At 53.5% G+C, this 15,520-nt stretch overlaps 1 protein-coding gene across 4 annotated transcripts in view; it reads right to left on the reverse strand.

Annotated features, from left to right (window-relative positions):
• Positions 1–2,491: 2,491 nt before the first annotated feature.
• The window catches only part of ITGA11 (integrin subunit alpha 11), a 124,614-nt gene continuing 111,585 nt past the window's right edge, over positions 2,492–15,520 (reverse strand). For 2 of the 4 annotated variants that reach the window (XM_021100519.2, XM_084979167.1), the window contains 8 exons: positions 13,448–13,537; positions 12,576–12,666; positions 11,188–11,301; positions 10,892–10,978; positions 8,654–8,764; positions 8,462–8,557; positions 4,589–4,702; positions 2,492–3,383 (listed from right to left, as the gene is read on the reverse strand). In XM_021100519.2, coding sequence (XP_020956178.2) covers positions 3,240–3,383; positions 4,589–4,702; positions 8,462–8,557; positions 8,654–8,764; positions 10,892–10,978; positions 11,188–11,301; positions 12,576–12,666; positions 13,448–13,537 — 847 coding nt within the window. In that variant the 3' untranslated portion in view covers positions 2,492–3,239. Of the gene's footprint in view, positions 3,845–4,588; positions 4,703–8,461; positions 8,558–8,653; positions 8,765–10,891; positions 10,979–11,187; positions 11,302–12,575; positions 12,667–13,447; positions 13,538–15,520 lie in introns of all 4 variants that reach the window. The other 2 variants (XM_021100522.2, XM_084979169.1) reach the window with 1 other exon arrangement.

Genomic DNA, 15,520 nt, shown 5'->3' on the forward strand with positions numbered 1-15,520 from the left:
TCGAATCTACCCAAGGTGTGCCCTTCGGCTTCTGTATCTTCTCTGAGGGCCGGTGCCCCTCCGGCATGGGCCTCACCATTTCAGTCAACAAAGAGACCCCCCAGAACCTCCTGCACCTCTCAGTTCACGGCTCCTTGTTGGAGGTCTTTCCCTTCTATAGACAGAGAGCCTAGAACTGAAGAAATCCTGACCAAACTCTAGAAGCGCCTTGCTGTGGGTAACTTGGTTTGCAGTCAGACCTCGGCCCAGGCACGCCGTCCTCCTGCGCACTGGCTGCAGAACTGCCTTAGTACCACGGCCCCACCTGGAAGTCGGCGCAGCTGTTCGGAGTAGTGTCCAGGACCAGCTGATGATGCTTTTAAAAGACTGAATCGTTTTTAAGTTGATTATGCTTCGTGATAACACTGGAGCTCAGCCCTTAGCTCCATCATAAATAGTACTTCTTTTTTTTTCTTTGTCTTTTTAGGGTCACACCCACAGCATACGGAGGTTCCCAGGCTAGGGGTCTAATCAGAGCTACAGTCACTGGCCAGAGCCACAGCAATGTGGGATCCGAGCCGAGTCTGCAACCTATACCACAGCTCATGGCAAAGCCAGATCCTTAACCCATTGAGCGAGGCCAGGGATCGAACCTGCATCATCATGGATGCTAGTCAGATTTGTTCCTGCTGAGCCACGACGGGAACTCCCATAAATAATTACTCTTAACCAGCAGACAGCATTGCTAATAACGTCCCTCTATGAACCATAATATGATTTTTATGTTGATTTGAGGTTGTCGTTTGGCTACTTGCCACCAAATACTAAAAATGCTTCAGAGACTGCTGTCCATCTCCCCTTCTCAGACATTAGCAAATGTGCCCCCAACTCCTCAAGGAGCCCCCTAGGGGCTCTGAGGACCCTGGAGAACTGAGTGATCTCCTACAGCAAATTCCACTCTGGAGACTTGCTAAACAAGAAAGTTTTCCAAACTGGGCTGGAGCAGAGTAAACCTGAACAGCAGTACGATGACAGCACAGCTCCTATTCCTCAGCATAGAAGGGTACCTGTGCATGTTTTCTAGACTGTCCATTCACCTCTGTCGACCTCATCTCTCAGCGCACTAGTGTTGCCTTTGAAACAAAAATGATGCCCTGGCCCTTCTCCCAACCAATTAAATCTGACTCCCGGGGATGGGCTCTGGCATAGGTAGCCTGTAAAGCTCTCAGGTGATTCCGATGTGCAGCCAGGCCTGAGAGACACTGCTCTGGCATGAGGCGCTTGGCTCCCGGTAAAATGCATCTTCTTTGCTTGCCCTACCAGCACTTAAGGCCAATCTTGGACATTTATACCCCAGAGCAAATAATTTCAGAAAAGGAGACTTGACAAGAGAGAGAGGAGAAAAAGAGAGCGACACAGTGTGAGGGCTGCAGGTTTGACAATACACATAAGCCTCCCAGTTTTTCCCACCTTTTGACCATTTAGCTCTTCTTGGTGTAGGGTGGGGAAGGGCAGGGAAGGACTGTGAGCTTCTGGGGATGAAGGGAGCCTCTGACCCACAGGTGGCAGTTGAACTCTGGGCTGCATCTGACATTTTGCTTGGCCTGCAGAGTGGCTGCATGTGGCAATTAAAAAAAAATGGGATGGCCAATCTCTAAAAGTCAGGTTTCACATGAACACGTTCTCCAAGTTGATGGTGTTTGATAGAAGACTTGGTGCAAGACCAAACAATGCATGTCTGGGTGCAGAGTCACATCTCCTGTAGCCAGGTGACTCCATTCTTTAGGGCAATGACTCAATAAAATATGATTTTAAAATGTTTCCTTTGAATTTTGGTTTCACCGTTTGAGAAAGAGAGTATCCACATAAAGGGGGACTTCATATCAACTCTTTAGATTCCTTCCCTTAGGTCTTCTAAGGCGGGGCTAGAAAGGCTGTTTGGCTTGAGAGCATGCAGTCCTGGGGGAGTCTGGATTTTGCTGTGGAACTTGGGGCTTTGTCTTAACTTCTCTGCTTCTGAGCATCCCCATCTATGGGAGAACAGAACCTCATAATTTCTAAGGGTCTACGGGCTTCTTGGGATTCCAACACGATGAGAATAGAATGGAGACAACTTAAATTTAAGAGTAGCTTGTGGGTAAAGGTGAACCTGTAAGTCAGGGTATGAGTGTCAGCACTGAAACGCTAAACCTACACAGTCTGGGAGGCCTGCGAGGAAAGAGCAGGAACAACGGTGTAGAAACTACTGTGACATGCAAGTTTCAACCATCCAAACTGGCCAAAGGTAGAATGGGTGGGCTTGGGAGGGAGCGAGTGCTCCGTCACTGCGGATGTCCATCCCAGACAAGGCAGCCACTGGGAGGAGATGTTGTAGGAAGCAAAGGGTGGACAAGTCCCTTCCCAACACTTCGAGACAGTGGGAGGAAGCAGGGAGCCCCTCATCCACCTGTTGTCCTCAGAGTGTGGCTCACTGGGACATGCTCTGCCCACAGAAGGGATGGCAGCCTCTTGGTTGTTTTTAAACACTGTATTTTTTTTTTTTATAATTTCTTAAAAATATTTACGACAGTAAAGGTCGTACTGTGTGACAGGGGACAGATGCCTTTGATGTATCCCCCTTTCATTGCTACCTCAAAACAAAGTTAAGGCATAAATTACTTGGCTGGGCACCAGGTGTGCCTCTTGTCCTCGGGGTGCCATCATTGGTGATACCATTCGTCCCATGGGCTGGCAGATCGGACATTTGCCACCGAGGTTGCACAGGCTCCAGAGGTCCCTGCACCAGCTTTATCTGTGCTTTCCAGAGAGGAGCTCTCAGCGCCGATCCAGCCCTTCTCTCGGGCACGGGTGATGGTGGGCGGAAGGGGGGGATGGGAGGGAGGGTGCGTGTGTGGAGGGAGGAGGCGAAGCAGAGAGGGGAGGCTCCCCACCCCTACCCTTGCCTCTGGGCCGGGCCATTGCGTAGGGAAGCATGAAGCCCTGGGGATTGTGCCGTCTGCACGCTTTAGCAGGGCACCCTGAACAAAAGCAGTGGAGGAGTGGGAGTCACAGGCCGGCAGTGGCCGTGAGCACTGTGGGAGGGGGAGGGGGTGGAGGTCAGTGTGAAAGCGTGGTGGGGGTGGGGGTCGGGGGGAGGGCCCACCCACCTCCCCATCTCGGTGGGCACCCTGTCTCCTAAGCCCCAGCGGCCCGTCTGTCACATTCTCTGCATCCCAGAGTCTGTCTTCATCCGGGGCCAGCAGCCGTCATCGCCAAGTCTCTCACTCAGGGGGCCTCCGGGGACCTACCTCCAGCCTGGGGAAGGGGTGGGATGTCTCTGGAGCCATGGGCAGGCAGCTTGAGGGAGGGAGGACAGCGCAGAATGCAGATCTGTTGTCCCATGGGGTCCTACAGGAACTAGGGGCCTGGGGAGCGCAGAGTGGGCTTTTGTAGTCTTGCTCTCTGGGTTTCTTCTGAGGATGGGGTGGTGGCGAATTCCTAGCACCATAGTGGTGGGGGCAGCAAATGCCCCTACAGAGCCTGGGGGCAGCTGTGTGGTGTACCTCGGGAGAGGTCCCTTTAAATCCCTAGGGATCTGTGTTGGAGGTGCCTCGGCCTCCCAGTAGGACAGTCCCTCTTCAAACTGGCTTGAGTTCCTTTCGGGAGGAGCAGACTCGGTCTCTCAAGAGATGAGGTCAAGTGGAAAGTGAGCTGGCGTCCTCTCCACCCCAGCTCGGTGGGCCACGGGCCTGGGCCTGCACCCCGCCTGGGCCCGCGTGCTGGCCCCCGTCAACTCACAGCCTCCTCCGGAGCCTCACTCCAGCACTTTGGGGGTGGGATCCAGGCCGGGCTCCCTCCTGCGCTTGGCGCTTTTAAAGAAGCCGAGCTGTGGGGAGGCACGGGGCACATCTCAGGAGTGGGCAGGGTGGACAAGGCCTGCCTCCCCTTCCTGCTCTCCCTCTGCCAACCCTCCTCAGGCTTCTTTCCTCCCTGAAGGCCCAGCTCTCCCCCACCAACCACGACGCTGCGCAGTGGGCCACTTCAACCCTAACAGGGAACCACGTGTCAGGAAGCCAGCAGTCGTGCTGATGCTGCCCCAGTCAACACTCTCACTGGGCTTCCCTCCCCTCATCTGTAACAGGAGGAGACCAGGGTTCTTTTGTTTCTGTTTTGCTTTTTAGGGCCACACCTGCGGCATATGGAGGTTCCCAGGTTAGGGGTCCAGTCAGAGCCACGGCTGCTGGTCTATACCACAGCCACAGCAATGCTGGATCCGAGCCGCGTCTGTGACCTACACTACAGCTCATGGCAACGCTGGATCCTTAACCCACTGAGTGAGGCCAGGGATGGAACCCACAACCTCATGGTTCCTGTGTATCTGCTTTTTCTTCTGATCAGAGGAACCCTAGCCTTCATCAGGTTCTCAGAGGGACCTGCCATGGGTTGAGTGCCCCCTGGTGGCCCTGGCCAATCTGCCTCCGTGGCTGGCAAGCTCTGGGGAGGAGGCTGGATGGATACCAGTCCCGTGTGGAAGAGAATATGGGGACTGGCCACAGAGCTCAGAGGCCGGAGCCCCAGGCCTGGACAGCCAGGATGCTGTTCCCCACCCCCACCCCGAGGGGGCCCTCACCTTCCACAGCGCCAGGACCAGCAGGGCCAGCAGCAGGAGGCCCCCCAGGGTGCTGCCCACGATGATCCAGATGGGGATCTGGGAGTCTTCTTGCTTGGAGATCTCAAACGTGATCTGCAAGGGGAGCAGTGGTGGCCAGGTCAACAGCACTGCTGTCGAGGGGCCCAGATGGCAGCATGGGGCAGGGAAGGAGGGCGGGAGGGAGGCAGCTGGCACCTGGTGGGAGAGCTGCATCCCCTTCCTCAGGGAGATGCTGGAGGGTGGGTGGCACCCAGCCAACAGAGAGGCCTGCACAGTGGACATGTGTGTTAAGTGACCAGGTGATCCCCTGGCCTCTTTGAGACACCACCTTCTGCCTTCAGCCTCAGGCCACTCCACTGTCCCTGGATTCTCCTTCTATCACATGGGCTCCTCTTTCTTGTTGTCTTTGCTTCCCTGCCATCTCCTAAACTTCTGACTGTTGGTGTGACCCATGGTTCTGTCCTCGGACCTCTTCTTTATCCATAGTCACTCCCTGGTGAGCTTGGCGCTGACTTAGAGAGTAGGTACAGGGGTCACGGTGCCCAGGGTCCATGCTGCTTTTAGGGGCCCACAAAAATGTTCTGATTTCTTTTAAAGTTAGAATAAAAAAATGAATATGATCATGCCTTTATGCAGACTGAATCATAAAATAATAATTAAAATTTTTTTCTAGTATGGAGGAAGGTTCTGCAAGCAAAAGTGCCCTGGGCAAACTCACTCAGGCCTCGGGCTGTGACCATCTTATGCTGAGGATGCTCTCACACTTCTACCTTCTAGTGGGTCTCTCCACTCCATCCCAGACTCCTATCCAACTGTCTGCTCAGGCTGCCTAGCATCTTCAACCATCCCAGAACAAACTCTTTTTTAAAAAAATTTTATTATTATTTGTCTTTTTGCCCTTTCTAGGGCCACTCCCAAGGCATGTGGAAGTTCCCAGGCTAGGGGTTGAATCAGAGCTACAGCTGCCTGCCTACACCACAGCCACAGCAACGTGGGATCCCAGATGCCTCTGTAACCTACACCACAGCTCACAGCAACGCCAGATCCTTAACCCACTGAGCAAGGCCAGAGATTGAACCTGCAACCTCATGGTTCCTAGTCGGATTCGTTAACCACAGAGCCACGACGGGAACTCCAGAACAAACCCTTGATCACATTCTTCAGCCTCCAACCTGTTCCTTCAACATCTTTCCCATCAAAGCAAATGGCAGCCTTGTCCTTCCTTGCTCTCGCTTCTTGTATCGGTCACGGACTCTTACTTTCACACCCATAGGGACTCCAGCAAAGTCTATCCGCTCTACCTTTGAAACACCCAGGATGTGGCACCTCCTCCCACCTCCAAGGCTATCTCTTTGGACTGGCACTCTTGTCTTCCACCCAGAGACCACCCCACCCCACCCCACCCCACGTAGCTGCCCAGCTGGCCCTTTGTGTTTCCTCGCCCCCTACCGTCTGTTCTTGGCATAGCAGCCAGAGGAAGGATTTATTCTCTGCTCTTTTGCCATCTCAGAGTGAAAAATAGAGTCCTTGTCCTAGCCTGGGAGGTCCTGTACCTCTGGCCCTGCTTATCTCACCGGTCTCAGCTCCTGCTCTGCCCCTTGCTCTACTCCAGTCCTCCAGCCACCTGGCTGCCAACATGCCCAGCACATGCCTGCTGTTGCAACTTTGCACTGCTGTTCCTTCTGCTGGCAGGGCTGTGCCAACCCCATCACGTGGCACCACTGCAATCGTCCTGGTCTCTGTCTGCTGTCCCTTTATGGGAGAGGCTTTCCTCCATCTCTCTGTATAAACGAGCACCCCCTCGTCTCCACCCTTAGGCGCCTGAGTTTTTCTGAGCAGAACTCATTACCACCGTCACTGTATATATTTGTCATGGCCTCTTCTTCCCCATCTGCAGTGTCAGCTCCAGGGAGAGCCGGGGCTTTATCTGTTTTGCTCACTACTGTATCCTCAGTGCCTGGAAGAGTGCCTGGGCCGGAGCAGGAGCTCAGTCATGGTGCTGAAAGCCTGAATGAACACACCCCGAGACAGCTTGCCTGCTACTGACTCTATTCAACTCGAGGCAAGCCTCCTCCCCCGCGCCTCATCTCACACAGCCTCAGTATCACATCTGAAAAATGGATGTGGGGACACATCTCACAGTGCTGAGGATAACATGGGATGTGTCTGCTGTGACACATAATAGATGGCAGGTCCCTTCTACGCTCTCTTTCCATCCCTGAAGGCTGGGACCTGCCCCTGCCTTCCCACACCTGCACCTTGCACAGAGCCAAGCCAATAGGAGCTTAAATTTGGGGTTGCTGGGTTTCCAAAAAAGAAAAGAGGCATCCTGAGGGTATAAGAGGGGTTTTGGGTGGCAGGGGGTGGGAGTGGAAGGAGAAGGAGAAATCACTTAAGCTAGTAAATGACAGATGAACGAGTGTGGAGAGAAGGGTAGTTTGTGTGTGTAGGGAAGTGCCTGAACCACAACTCTTGTCACCTGGCTGCCTGGAAAATTCTTACGTGTCTCTCAAGATTCAAGTGGACTGTCTCAAGAAAGCTTTCCCTAGATGGTCCTTGCTCTGATCACCCCTTACCCTCAGGACCTGGGCTCACCCCCCGATTGCACCCACACTTTGTTGTCCTCATCCCCTTTTCTGCCTAATTCATCCCTGTATCCCTTGGGAGGCCTGAGTCATAGGGGGACCCCCAACAAACACTGAAGAATGAACAAACCACTTCTTGGGTAGGTCCCCTGAGTGCTGCTTCTGGACCTCTTTGGGTTTTTTTTGTTTGTTGTTTTCTTTTTTGCTTTGTTTTGCTTTTTAGAGCTGTAGCTGCCAGCCCACGCCACAGTCACAGCAATGCCAGATCAGAGCTGCATCTGAGACCCACACTGCAGCTTATGGCAACACGAGATCCTCAACCCACTGAGCGAGGCCAGGGATCAAACCTGTATACTCATGGGTAACAGACGGGTTAGTAACCTACTAATCCACAGTAGGAACTCCTGCTTCCGGGCTTTTGCACCTGCTACCCCTCTTCCTGGCACGCCCCCTCCTTGGAATCTGTGTTTGTATTTTATTTATGTCTGGCTTCTTGAGCTGGCCCATTCTGCTCTCCAGCATTTCCTGGGGCAGCGGGTTAACTGGGTATCTGATGTGGGCTGCTCACCTGGAGCCCCGGCTGCACTTTGGGGATGTGGCCAGTGGAGGGCAGCAGCATCCCATGTCCAGGATGCCTGGCTCCTTCCAGAGGCCTGGGCTTTTCAAGACCCTATTTCTCATCTTCCCAGAGAGCACCGCACGGAGCCTCACACCTTTCCTGGACCCTGATTCAAGCTGGTCTGATCTGTGACAGTCTGGTTTTACCCAATTCAAAAAGCATCCCCGTGCAGAGACATCTCACAACCCTGGTCTTCATACATTCAATTCACTCCAGACTCTATTCATTAGATTTCAGGAGGGGATGGATGGGGAGGGAAGGGTTGGCTGGCCACGCTAGGCTGCCAGCCTGCTAAGACCCAGCCTTGCCACTGAGGCAGGTAGGCAGGCAGGCCTGGGCTACATGTCCACTTCCTCTAGTGTAAAACACACAGGTGTCCCTCCTTCCTCTGCCTCCATGGGGCTGTTGCAATGAAGAGCCTGGTAGCCCTAGGCACAGGGTGAGTGCCTATTTCTGGCCCCTCCTCCCCACTTTTGCCCCTAACAGCCTGTTGGTCTCTATTTTCCCTCTCCTCTGATGCTGCACCAGCCACTGGCAAGCCTGTCCCTCTCTCTCCCGCAGGGGGTGTAGGGAAACTCAAGGGGAAGGGGCACCCGCTCCCCAGTTGGCCTGGCCGAGCCCAGGTCTGCCGGGTTCCCAGGTGCTCACCTGGCGGCTGGGATCCTCCTCTCGGAAGATGAAAGGGCTGTGGAACTGCCTCTGCAAGGCTGCGAGGACCGTGATTCTCATCAACTTGTACTTGAGCTGTGTAAGCAGAGGCCTCGTCAGGAGGTGGCCCCTCCCCATGGGGGAGACTCCTCAGCACCTGCCTCCTCCAGCCTGGGCCCAAGCTCTACTTACTGCTTTTAGGGACCTCAACCACAGGTTCCCCAGCAGATGGAAATTGATTTCCTGGTTGGGGGCCAGCCTCACGTTGCAGTTGATGGAGACGACGTCAGAGTTGCTGTGATTCTGAAAGAGGTGAGTCTTAGGGTGACCAGGGGCTTGGCCACCAGAGAGATGGCTCAGCTGCCCAGCTTGACCAAGTGGGGTTTTGCTCCTGGGGAAGGAGGGGCAGAGGACGGGAGGCAAGGAAGGAGGTGGGGGACACATGGGCTGGAGCTGCCAGCGGATGGCTGGAGGACAAGGTAAAGATGGTATATATCTTTTTTTTTTTTTTTTTTTTTTTTTTGTCTTTTTGCTATTTCTTTGGGCTGCTCCCGCGGCATATGGAGGTTCCCACGCTAGGGGTCTAATCGGAGCTGTAGCTACTGGCCTACGCCAGAGCCACAGCAACGTGGGATCCGAGCCGCGTCTGCAACCTACACCACAGCTCACAGCAACGCCGGATCATTAACCCACTGAGCAAGGGCAGGGACCGAACCCGCAACCTCATGGTTCCTAGTCGGATTCATTAACCACTGCGCCACGAAGGGAACTCCAAAGATGGTATATATTGATGCCCCATTTGAAGTTGTGCAGAACTGGCTGTATTCCAGGAACAGAACTTTGGTTTACTGTTAGGAGGCCTATAAATATTATCACCATACAAACACATTAAAGGGCAAATGATAAGATTATTGCAACAGACGCAGAAAAAACATTTTAGGAAATCTAACTTCTGTTTATGATAAAAACTCCCAGGGCGCTTCCTGAATCTGAATAAGAGCATTTATGGAGAAAAAAAAAATAAATCTATGGAGGAGTTCCCGTTGTGGCTTGACAGGACTAGCAGTGTCTCTGAAACCCTGGGATGCAGGTTCGATCCCTGGCCTGGTGCAGTGGATTGCAGCAGCTGTAGTATAGATCACAACTGCAGCTCAGGTCTGATCCCTGGCCTGGGAACTCCATGTGCCGTGGGGCAGCCAAAAAAGAAACAAGAAATGTGGAGTTCCTGTCGTGGCTCAGGGGTTAACGAAACTGACTAGCATCCATGAGGATGTGGGTTCGGTCCCTGGCCTCACTCAGTGGGTTAAGGATCTGGCGTTGCTGTGAGCTGTGGTGTAGGTCACAGATGAGGCTCGGATCCCATGTTGCTGTGGCTCTGGTGTAGGCCGGTGGCTATAGCTCCCATTCGACTCCTAGCCTGGGAACCTCCATATGCCACAGGAACAGCCTTAAAAGACAACAAGGCAAAAAAAGAAAAAGGAAGAAAAAAGATGCAAAAACCTATGGCAAGTATCACATTTCATAACAAAAAATTAAAAATAATTCCTTTAAAATCAGGATCAAGACAAGACTGTCATCATTTCTATTTACCATTTGCCCTGGAGGTCCCAGCCAGAGCAATAAGATGAGGAAAACAATTTAAAAGGATTGAGTGGTAAAACTAAAGCTAATACTACTTGCTGATAATACCACCCTAATAGAAAACCCCCACAAATCATCAAATAATTAGAATGCATGGGGTTAAACTTATTTGTGTTGCTCTCGAGCAGCCACCTCACCTCACCCAAGCTCAAGTCTTCAGTAAAGTGACAACACTCTAAAGATGCTTTCTGTGAGAACTTGTTCAGGGAAATAAAATGAAAGCAGCTCAGATTTTTGTTTGGGTAAAGACTAGCAAAGGCAACCTCAGAAACTGGTATGTGGAGACAGAGGCAGCTTTGAGAATGGAAACCTGGACCCCAGCTGGTGTCTTGGGGACGGCTTCAGGAGTTGCAGCTGGACTGCCTTCCGTCCCCGGGCAGGTGTAGGGAGGCCCTGGCTGACATGGTCCGTGTCTCCAATACAAGCCCCGTGTGGTGTGGCTCCTCTTCCCTCTGCCTGTTTGTATCCCACTGGTCCTTTCAGACGCAGAGGCAAGTCCACGATCCCCGCTCCTTTACCCAACGGGGTATGCTCCACCGCTTCTCCCCTGATGCGTATCCCAGCCTTGTTCCCTGGCTTCTTTGCACTTGATCCCGTGTAAGCGCAAGAAGTATCCTTTCCTTATTCTGTTTCTCTCTTGGTTTGAGGCTGACATGGAGGTGCTCAACAAGCTCTTATTGACAAGTTATTGCACAAGGAGAGAAGCCTCGGAGCGCAGGCAGCCCCCTTCTCCTCATCCCCCGGGGCTCTTGGCAGCTGGCGGGGGAGGGTGGGGAGGACAACACTCACCAGCTGTGGGGCACGACTCAAGTCTTCCTCTGTCGGGGTGCGCCGGTACTCAGTGCTGTTCCCCCAGACGTTACAGGACGTGTTGGCCTGCACAAGGACACACGCACCCAGCCTCACCACCAGCACTGGTAGACTCGGTGTCCCAGACACGGTCCTCTCTCCTCCTCTTCCCAGAGGAGGCCCAGCTGGCCCTGGGCCCGGGAGAAGGAGCTGAGGTCTGGGGACTTGGGGACACACCTAGGGCTGTGTCTGTCCCCCCCCCCCCGCCCCAAGCCGGCACCCCCTGGCCCGGGTACCTGGTCAGTGAAGAAGTCTCTCAGCAGCAGCAGCCGGTTGCCGCCCCTGGTGGCGATGGGAACGGTGATCTTCATCATCACTCCGTGGATGGGGAACAAGCCCAGGTTCTGGATCTGTGGCCGGGATGGGGAGGAGTCCGTCAGGGGTAGAGGATGAGGTCCAGCAGGGCAATCCTCCCAGCCAGCCCTGGGAAACTGGCCCCTCCAAACCCCCAGGCCTTTTCATGGTGGAAGCTCTAAAGCTCTTCCAGACCTTGGCTGGGGCTGCAGGGATGAACATGCCTGAAAGGTGAAAGGGCTGCGCTCCTGGAGGCTAAGGGGGCCACTGGGGGCTGTGAGACTGAGAGCACGCATTACTGAGAGCAAGGGTTACTTCCCCTTTTCACTTCTCTTGGCCCTGCTGGCCCTAGACAGAGGTCGGAGTGGAGATGGTGACAGCAATTCATTTCTTAGGAGATATAATCCTTAATTGCTAAAGCATATACATCGGGAGTTTGCATTCTAGCCACAACACATTTGGTGTTACAGCTGCAGTGATTACAAGCAGGGCTTTGGAGTCCGGAAGCCTGAGCACATGACCCCAGGCTACTGCCATGGATGAGCTGTGTGGCCTTGGGCAGTTACTAAACCTCTCTTGGATGAGCCATCAAGGCACTTGTGTGTTTCTAGCTGTCTTCCTGCCCCAGCTCTCGCCCAGTAGTTCAGGACTGGGGAGATCACAGGACCCACCACAGCAGAGACTCTAAGCTGCCTCCTTATTCTCCTTCTCCCTCCTTCCTTAGTGACAGAAACTAAGACAAAAAGGCACATTTCCTAACTGCCCTTACAGCCAAATCACACTGTGCTGGTCAACGAGAGGTAACTGGAAGTGCGAGGAACTGCCATGATGTTTCCTTAGTAGGGAGGAATCTGGCCTGCTCTTTTTCCCTTCCTTCTGCCTGGAATGAGAACATGATGGCTGGAGGTGCAGCCACCTTGGACTATGAGGTGAACTTGAGAGGCTGATAATCACATGTTGAGGATGGAGGCACAGACAGAAGGAGACCCAATCCTGGATGTCTTGTAAAGATGCCAACTCTGGGCTTCTTTTATGGGAGAGAATAAACCCCAGGGCATCTAGACCACTGTTTTTTTAAATATTTAAATATTATATTCAGTTACACCTCATCTTCACTGACACTTCCTCCCAGTCCAGCCCTGTTATTTTGCAGATGAGAACCGAGAGGCCCAGAGAGGGGAAGGGACTTGCCTAAAGTCACACAGTGAGTGGGTGGAAGGGTTGAGGTCGAACCCCAGGCACTAGCCATGATTCAAGATTCTTCTCTCCCCAAATGGGGGATCCTCAGCTCCCACCTTTCCCTGTTTGCCTGGCTCCCCTCCAGCCTCACCTTGAAAATGCAGTTGAAGGGAGGCCCGATGCCCTGGTATCTCTCCAGCGAGCTGTTGGGCTTGACCTCGTAGTGGCTCAGGCTGCTGCTCCTGCAGGGACAGAGGACAGGGCCACCGTGAGCTCAGTCAGTGTTGGCTAGATGGATAAAGGGATGAAAGAGGGTGTGGGCCTGGGCCCACCTAACCCGAGATCACAATTAGGTTTCCTCTGTGTCTACTGGGCGTACGTGTTGGAAGGATTCTGAGGCTCAGTAGGAACAAACACTAAGGGCAGTTATCAATGTCTGCCTGGGGGTGGGGTGGGTGTGAACCAAAAGAGCCAGTTATTTGCCACCCCTGTCCTTGCCTCCTGCCCAGGGGCATGGCGTCTTCTGATCATGAACATGTACCGTTCTAGCCTCAAGCAGTGGCTGTGAGATGGCCTAAACCTTCTGTCTGTCTGATGCTACCTTCTGACTTCTCCACCCACCTGGGAGCCCTTGGGAGGGGGGCAGCCTGGGGCCAGTGGCAGAACCAGGCTTGTGGGCAATGGGAGCAGCCTGCCCTGCAGGGAGGGGCACTTTCTCACCGATGCTGTTTAGAATTGCTGGTGCAAGGTGGTAATGAAAAGCAGATGGACTTTTAGCAGGTTCTGGAACTGTTTTAAAATTCTCTGCAGACCCTGCCCCCACGTTGAGCCCGCACCTGGGGTGGACACTGCCCGCTCCGGCTTCCTGCTGTGGGGGAGCTCCTTGGGAGCCAGGTCTGTGTTCCCTCCCTCCTCTATGTTGACCCTGCTCTCCCTCCATGGACGGGGGGGCTGCACTCTTGGGGACACACTTGGCTCCATCCCACAGTCCCTTAGCACCAGGGCCCTGGGGCTGCGGCCCACCTGGTAAAGAGGACATCGGCCTCATACTTGAGGTGGAAGTGCAGGAGGGCTGTGTTGTCTTCCTTAGTGCTCTCCTTCTCATCGCTGTCACTGCAAGGAGAGCCGGCAACATGCGGTCAGGAAGGGGCAGCCCTCCCTCCACCCGGCTCACGCGACTGGCTCAGGCAGCAGAAGGGGTCCAGGTCAGGCGCGTCCTGCATCCCAGCTGCCGGAGGGCTGCTGTGCTGGGCAGCCGGCGGGCAGGGCATCTGGGGAGTCTCCCAGGAGGAGAGGGGCCTGGAGGCAGGGGAACTAGAGAGCCCAGCCTTTCCTGCCTTCTTTCTGGGCACAGCACATCTGGCCTTGGGTCGGGGCAGGGGAAGGAGGGGTCCAGAGGCTGAGAGAGCCGTCAGCTTGGTCACAACTGCCTGTGTGCCCTCCTCCTGTGTCCGATGGCCAATCCTATGCTGAGGTCCCCAGGGGAGATGACGCCTTTGGGGAAAGGTGCTGCCCAAGGGAAGAAGGCAAGAGCACCAGGAAGTCACGGCGGAGCATTATCTACCCTTGAACTAGCCCTTCTGAGCTGGTGGCGGGTGGGGTGGAGAGGGCAGTGGCCGAGGGCTTGAGGGCCTTAAAAAGGCCCCGGGAGGGAAATTGAGAGGCATTAGAAGGAGTTTTGTCAAATAAGCTTCCCTTTCCCAGCACCATGAGCTACCGGGGCAAATCATTTTAGATGTAAAAAGATAACAGTTTCTGCCTGTTACAGACACTACGTTTCATTTCCTTTGGAAGAAACACCAGACAGGTGGTTTAGTGAGAAAAGGGATACGTGACACACACAGACACCCCATGTCCCCATCCTATGTCCTATACATGCCCAACTCACAAACACCTGCTGACACCCGTACTGCCAAGGGCATTCACTGCTCTGTGAGAATGGAACTGTTTTCTAAGGGGGAGGCCTTAAGATAGCTTACAAACTTTTGCCTCGTGTCAAGTGAGAATTCCAGCAAAGGGCACAATTTGGCTAACTACTACCAGACACAAGCACACGCTGGTGTGTTTGTTGATCCCTGGTGCTCCTGTGACTGATGACTTGTTCGTGCGTGTGTGTGTGTGTAAATGCTGGTGCTCTGTGTGCCTGTAGTATTTATGTCTCAGGTGTAGTTCTCTGGAGAGTTTATAAGGCTCAGAGCAGCCAGAATCCCTCTTTGCCTCCGTGTGTTTATTACTGACATAGATGATTCGTGGTATCAACCTATAGCCGATTCCCTCAGGAAGGCTATAGGTTGATACCACGGAGACAGACTCACCCAGAGTAAGGGAAGTTCTTTTAAAATTGGAAATTTCGGAGTTCCCTTCATGGCTCGGTGGTTAACGAATCCGACTAAGAACCATGAGGTTGTGGGTTCAATCCCTGGCCTTGCTCAGTGGGTTAAAGATCCGGTGTTCCCATGAGCTGTGGTGCAGGTCGCAGACGTGGCTCAGATCCCTCGTGGCTGTGGCTCTGGTGTAGGCCGGTGGCTACAGCTCCGATTAGACCCCTAGCCTGGGAATCTCCATATGCTGTGGGAGCGGCCCTAGAAAAGGCAAAAAGACAAAAAAAAAAAAAAAAAAAAAATTGGAAGTTTCTTACAGGAGAGTAGTGACCAGGACAGAAAGAGCACTAGATAAGGGGTAGGAAAACTAGTGTTTAGTTTCCAGTTGTACTATTTACATGCTGTGTGTTGTTGGGAAATTCACTCAACCTCTCTGAGCTTTCCTTTTCTTACCAGTGACTCAGGAGGTGGGGTAGGGAATAACCTATCTTAAGGGGCTGTTGTGAGAATTGACTGAGATATTATATGCACAGTGCTTCATAACAGGAGGGCTTTTAAATAACTGCTATATAAAAAGCTACAGACAGGTAAGGGTAATATCGCTTATAGCCAAGCTGCCTAAGAATGAAGATTGGTGGCAGTGCAGCAGGTTGACCAGCACCTGGGTGCTGACCCAGGGCCCTCCCAGGCTGAGGCAGTAAGGGATGGAGTTGGTGGGGGGGGGGGTGTTCCCAACAGCAGAGCAGGGCCAAGAGCAGCAAGCAGGGAGGGAGAG

This window comes from Sus scrofa, chromosome 1 (assembly GCF_054392235.1).
Source record: "Sus scrofa isolate SSC_HxYL_T2T_F1_AM1 chromosome 1, Sscrofa_HxYL_maternal_Yorkshire_Landrace_v2.0, whole genome shotgun sequence".
Taxonomy (NCBI): Eukaryota; Metazoa; Chordata; class Mammalia; order Artiodactyla; family Suidae; genus Sus; species Sus scrofa.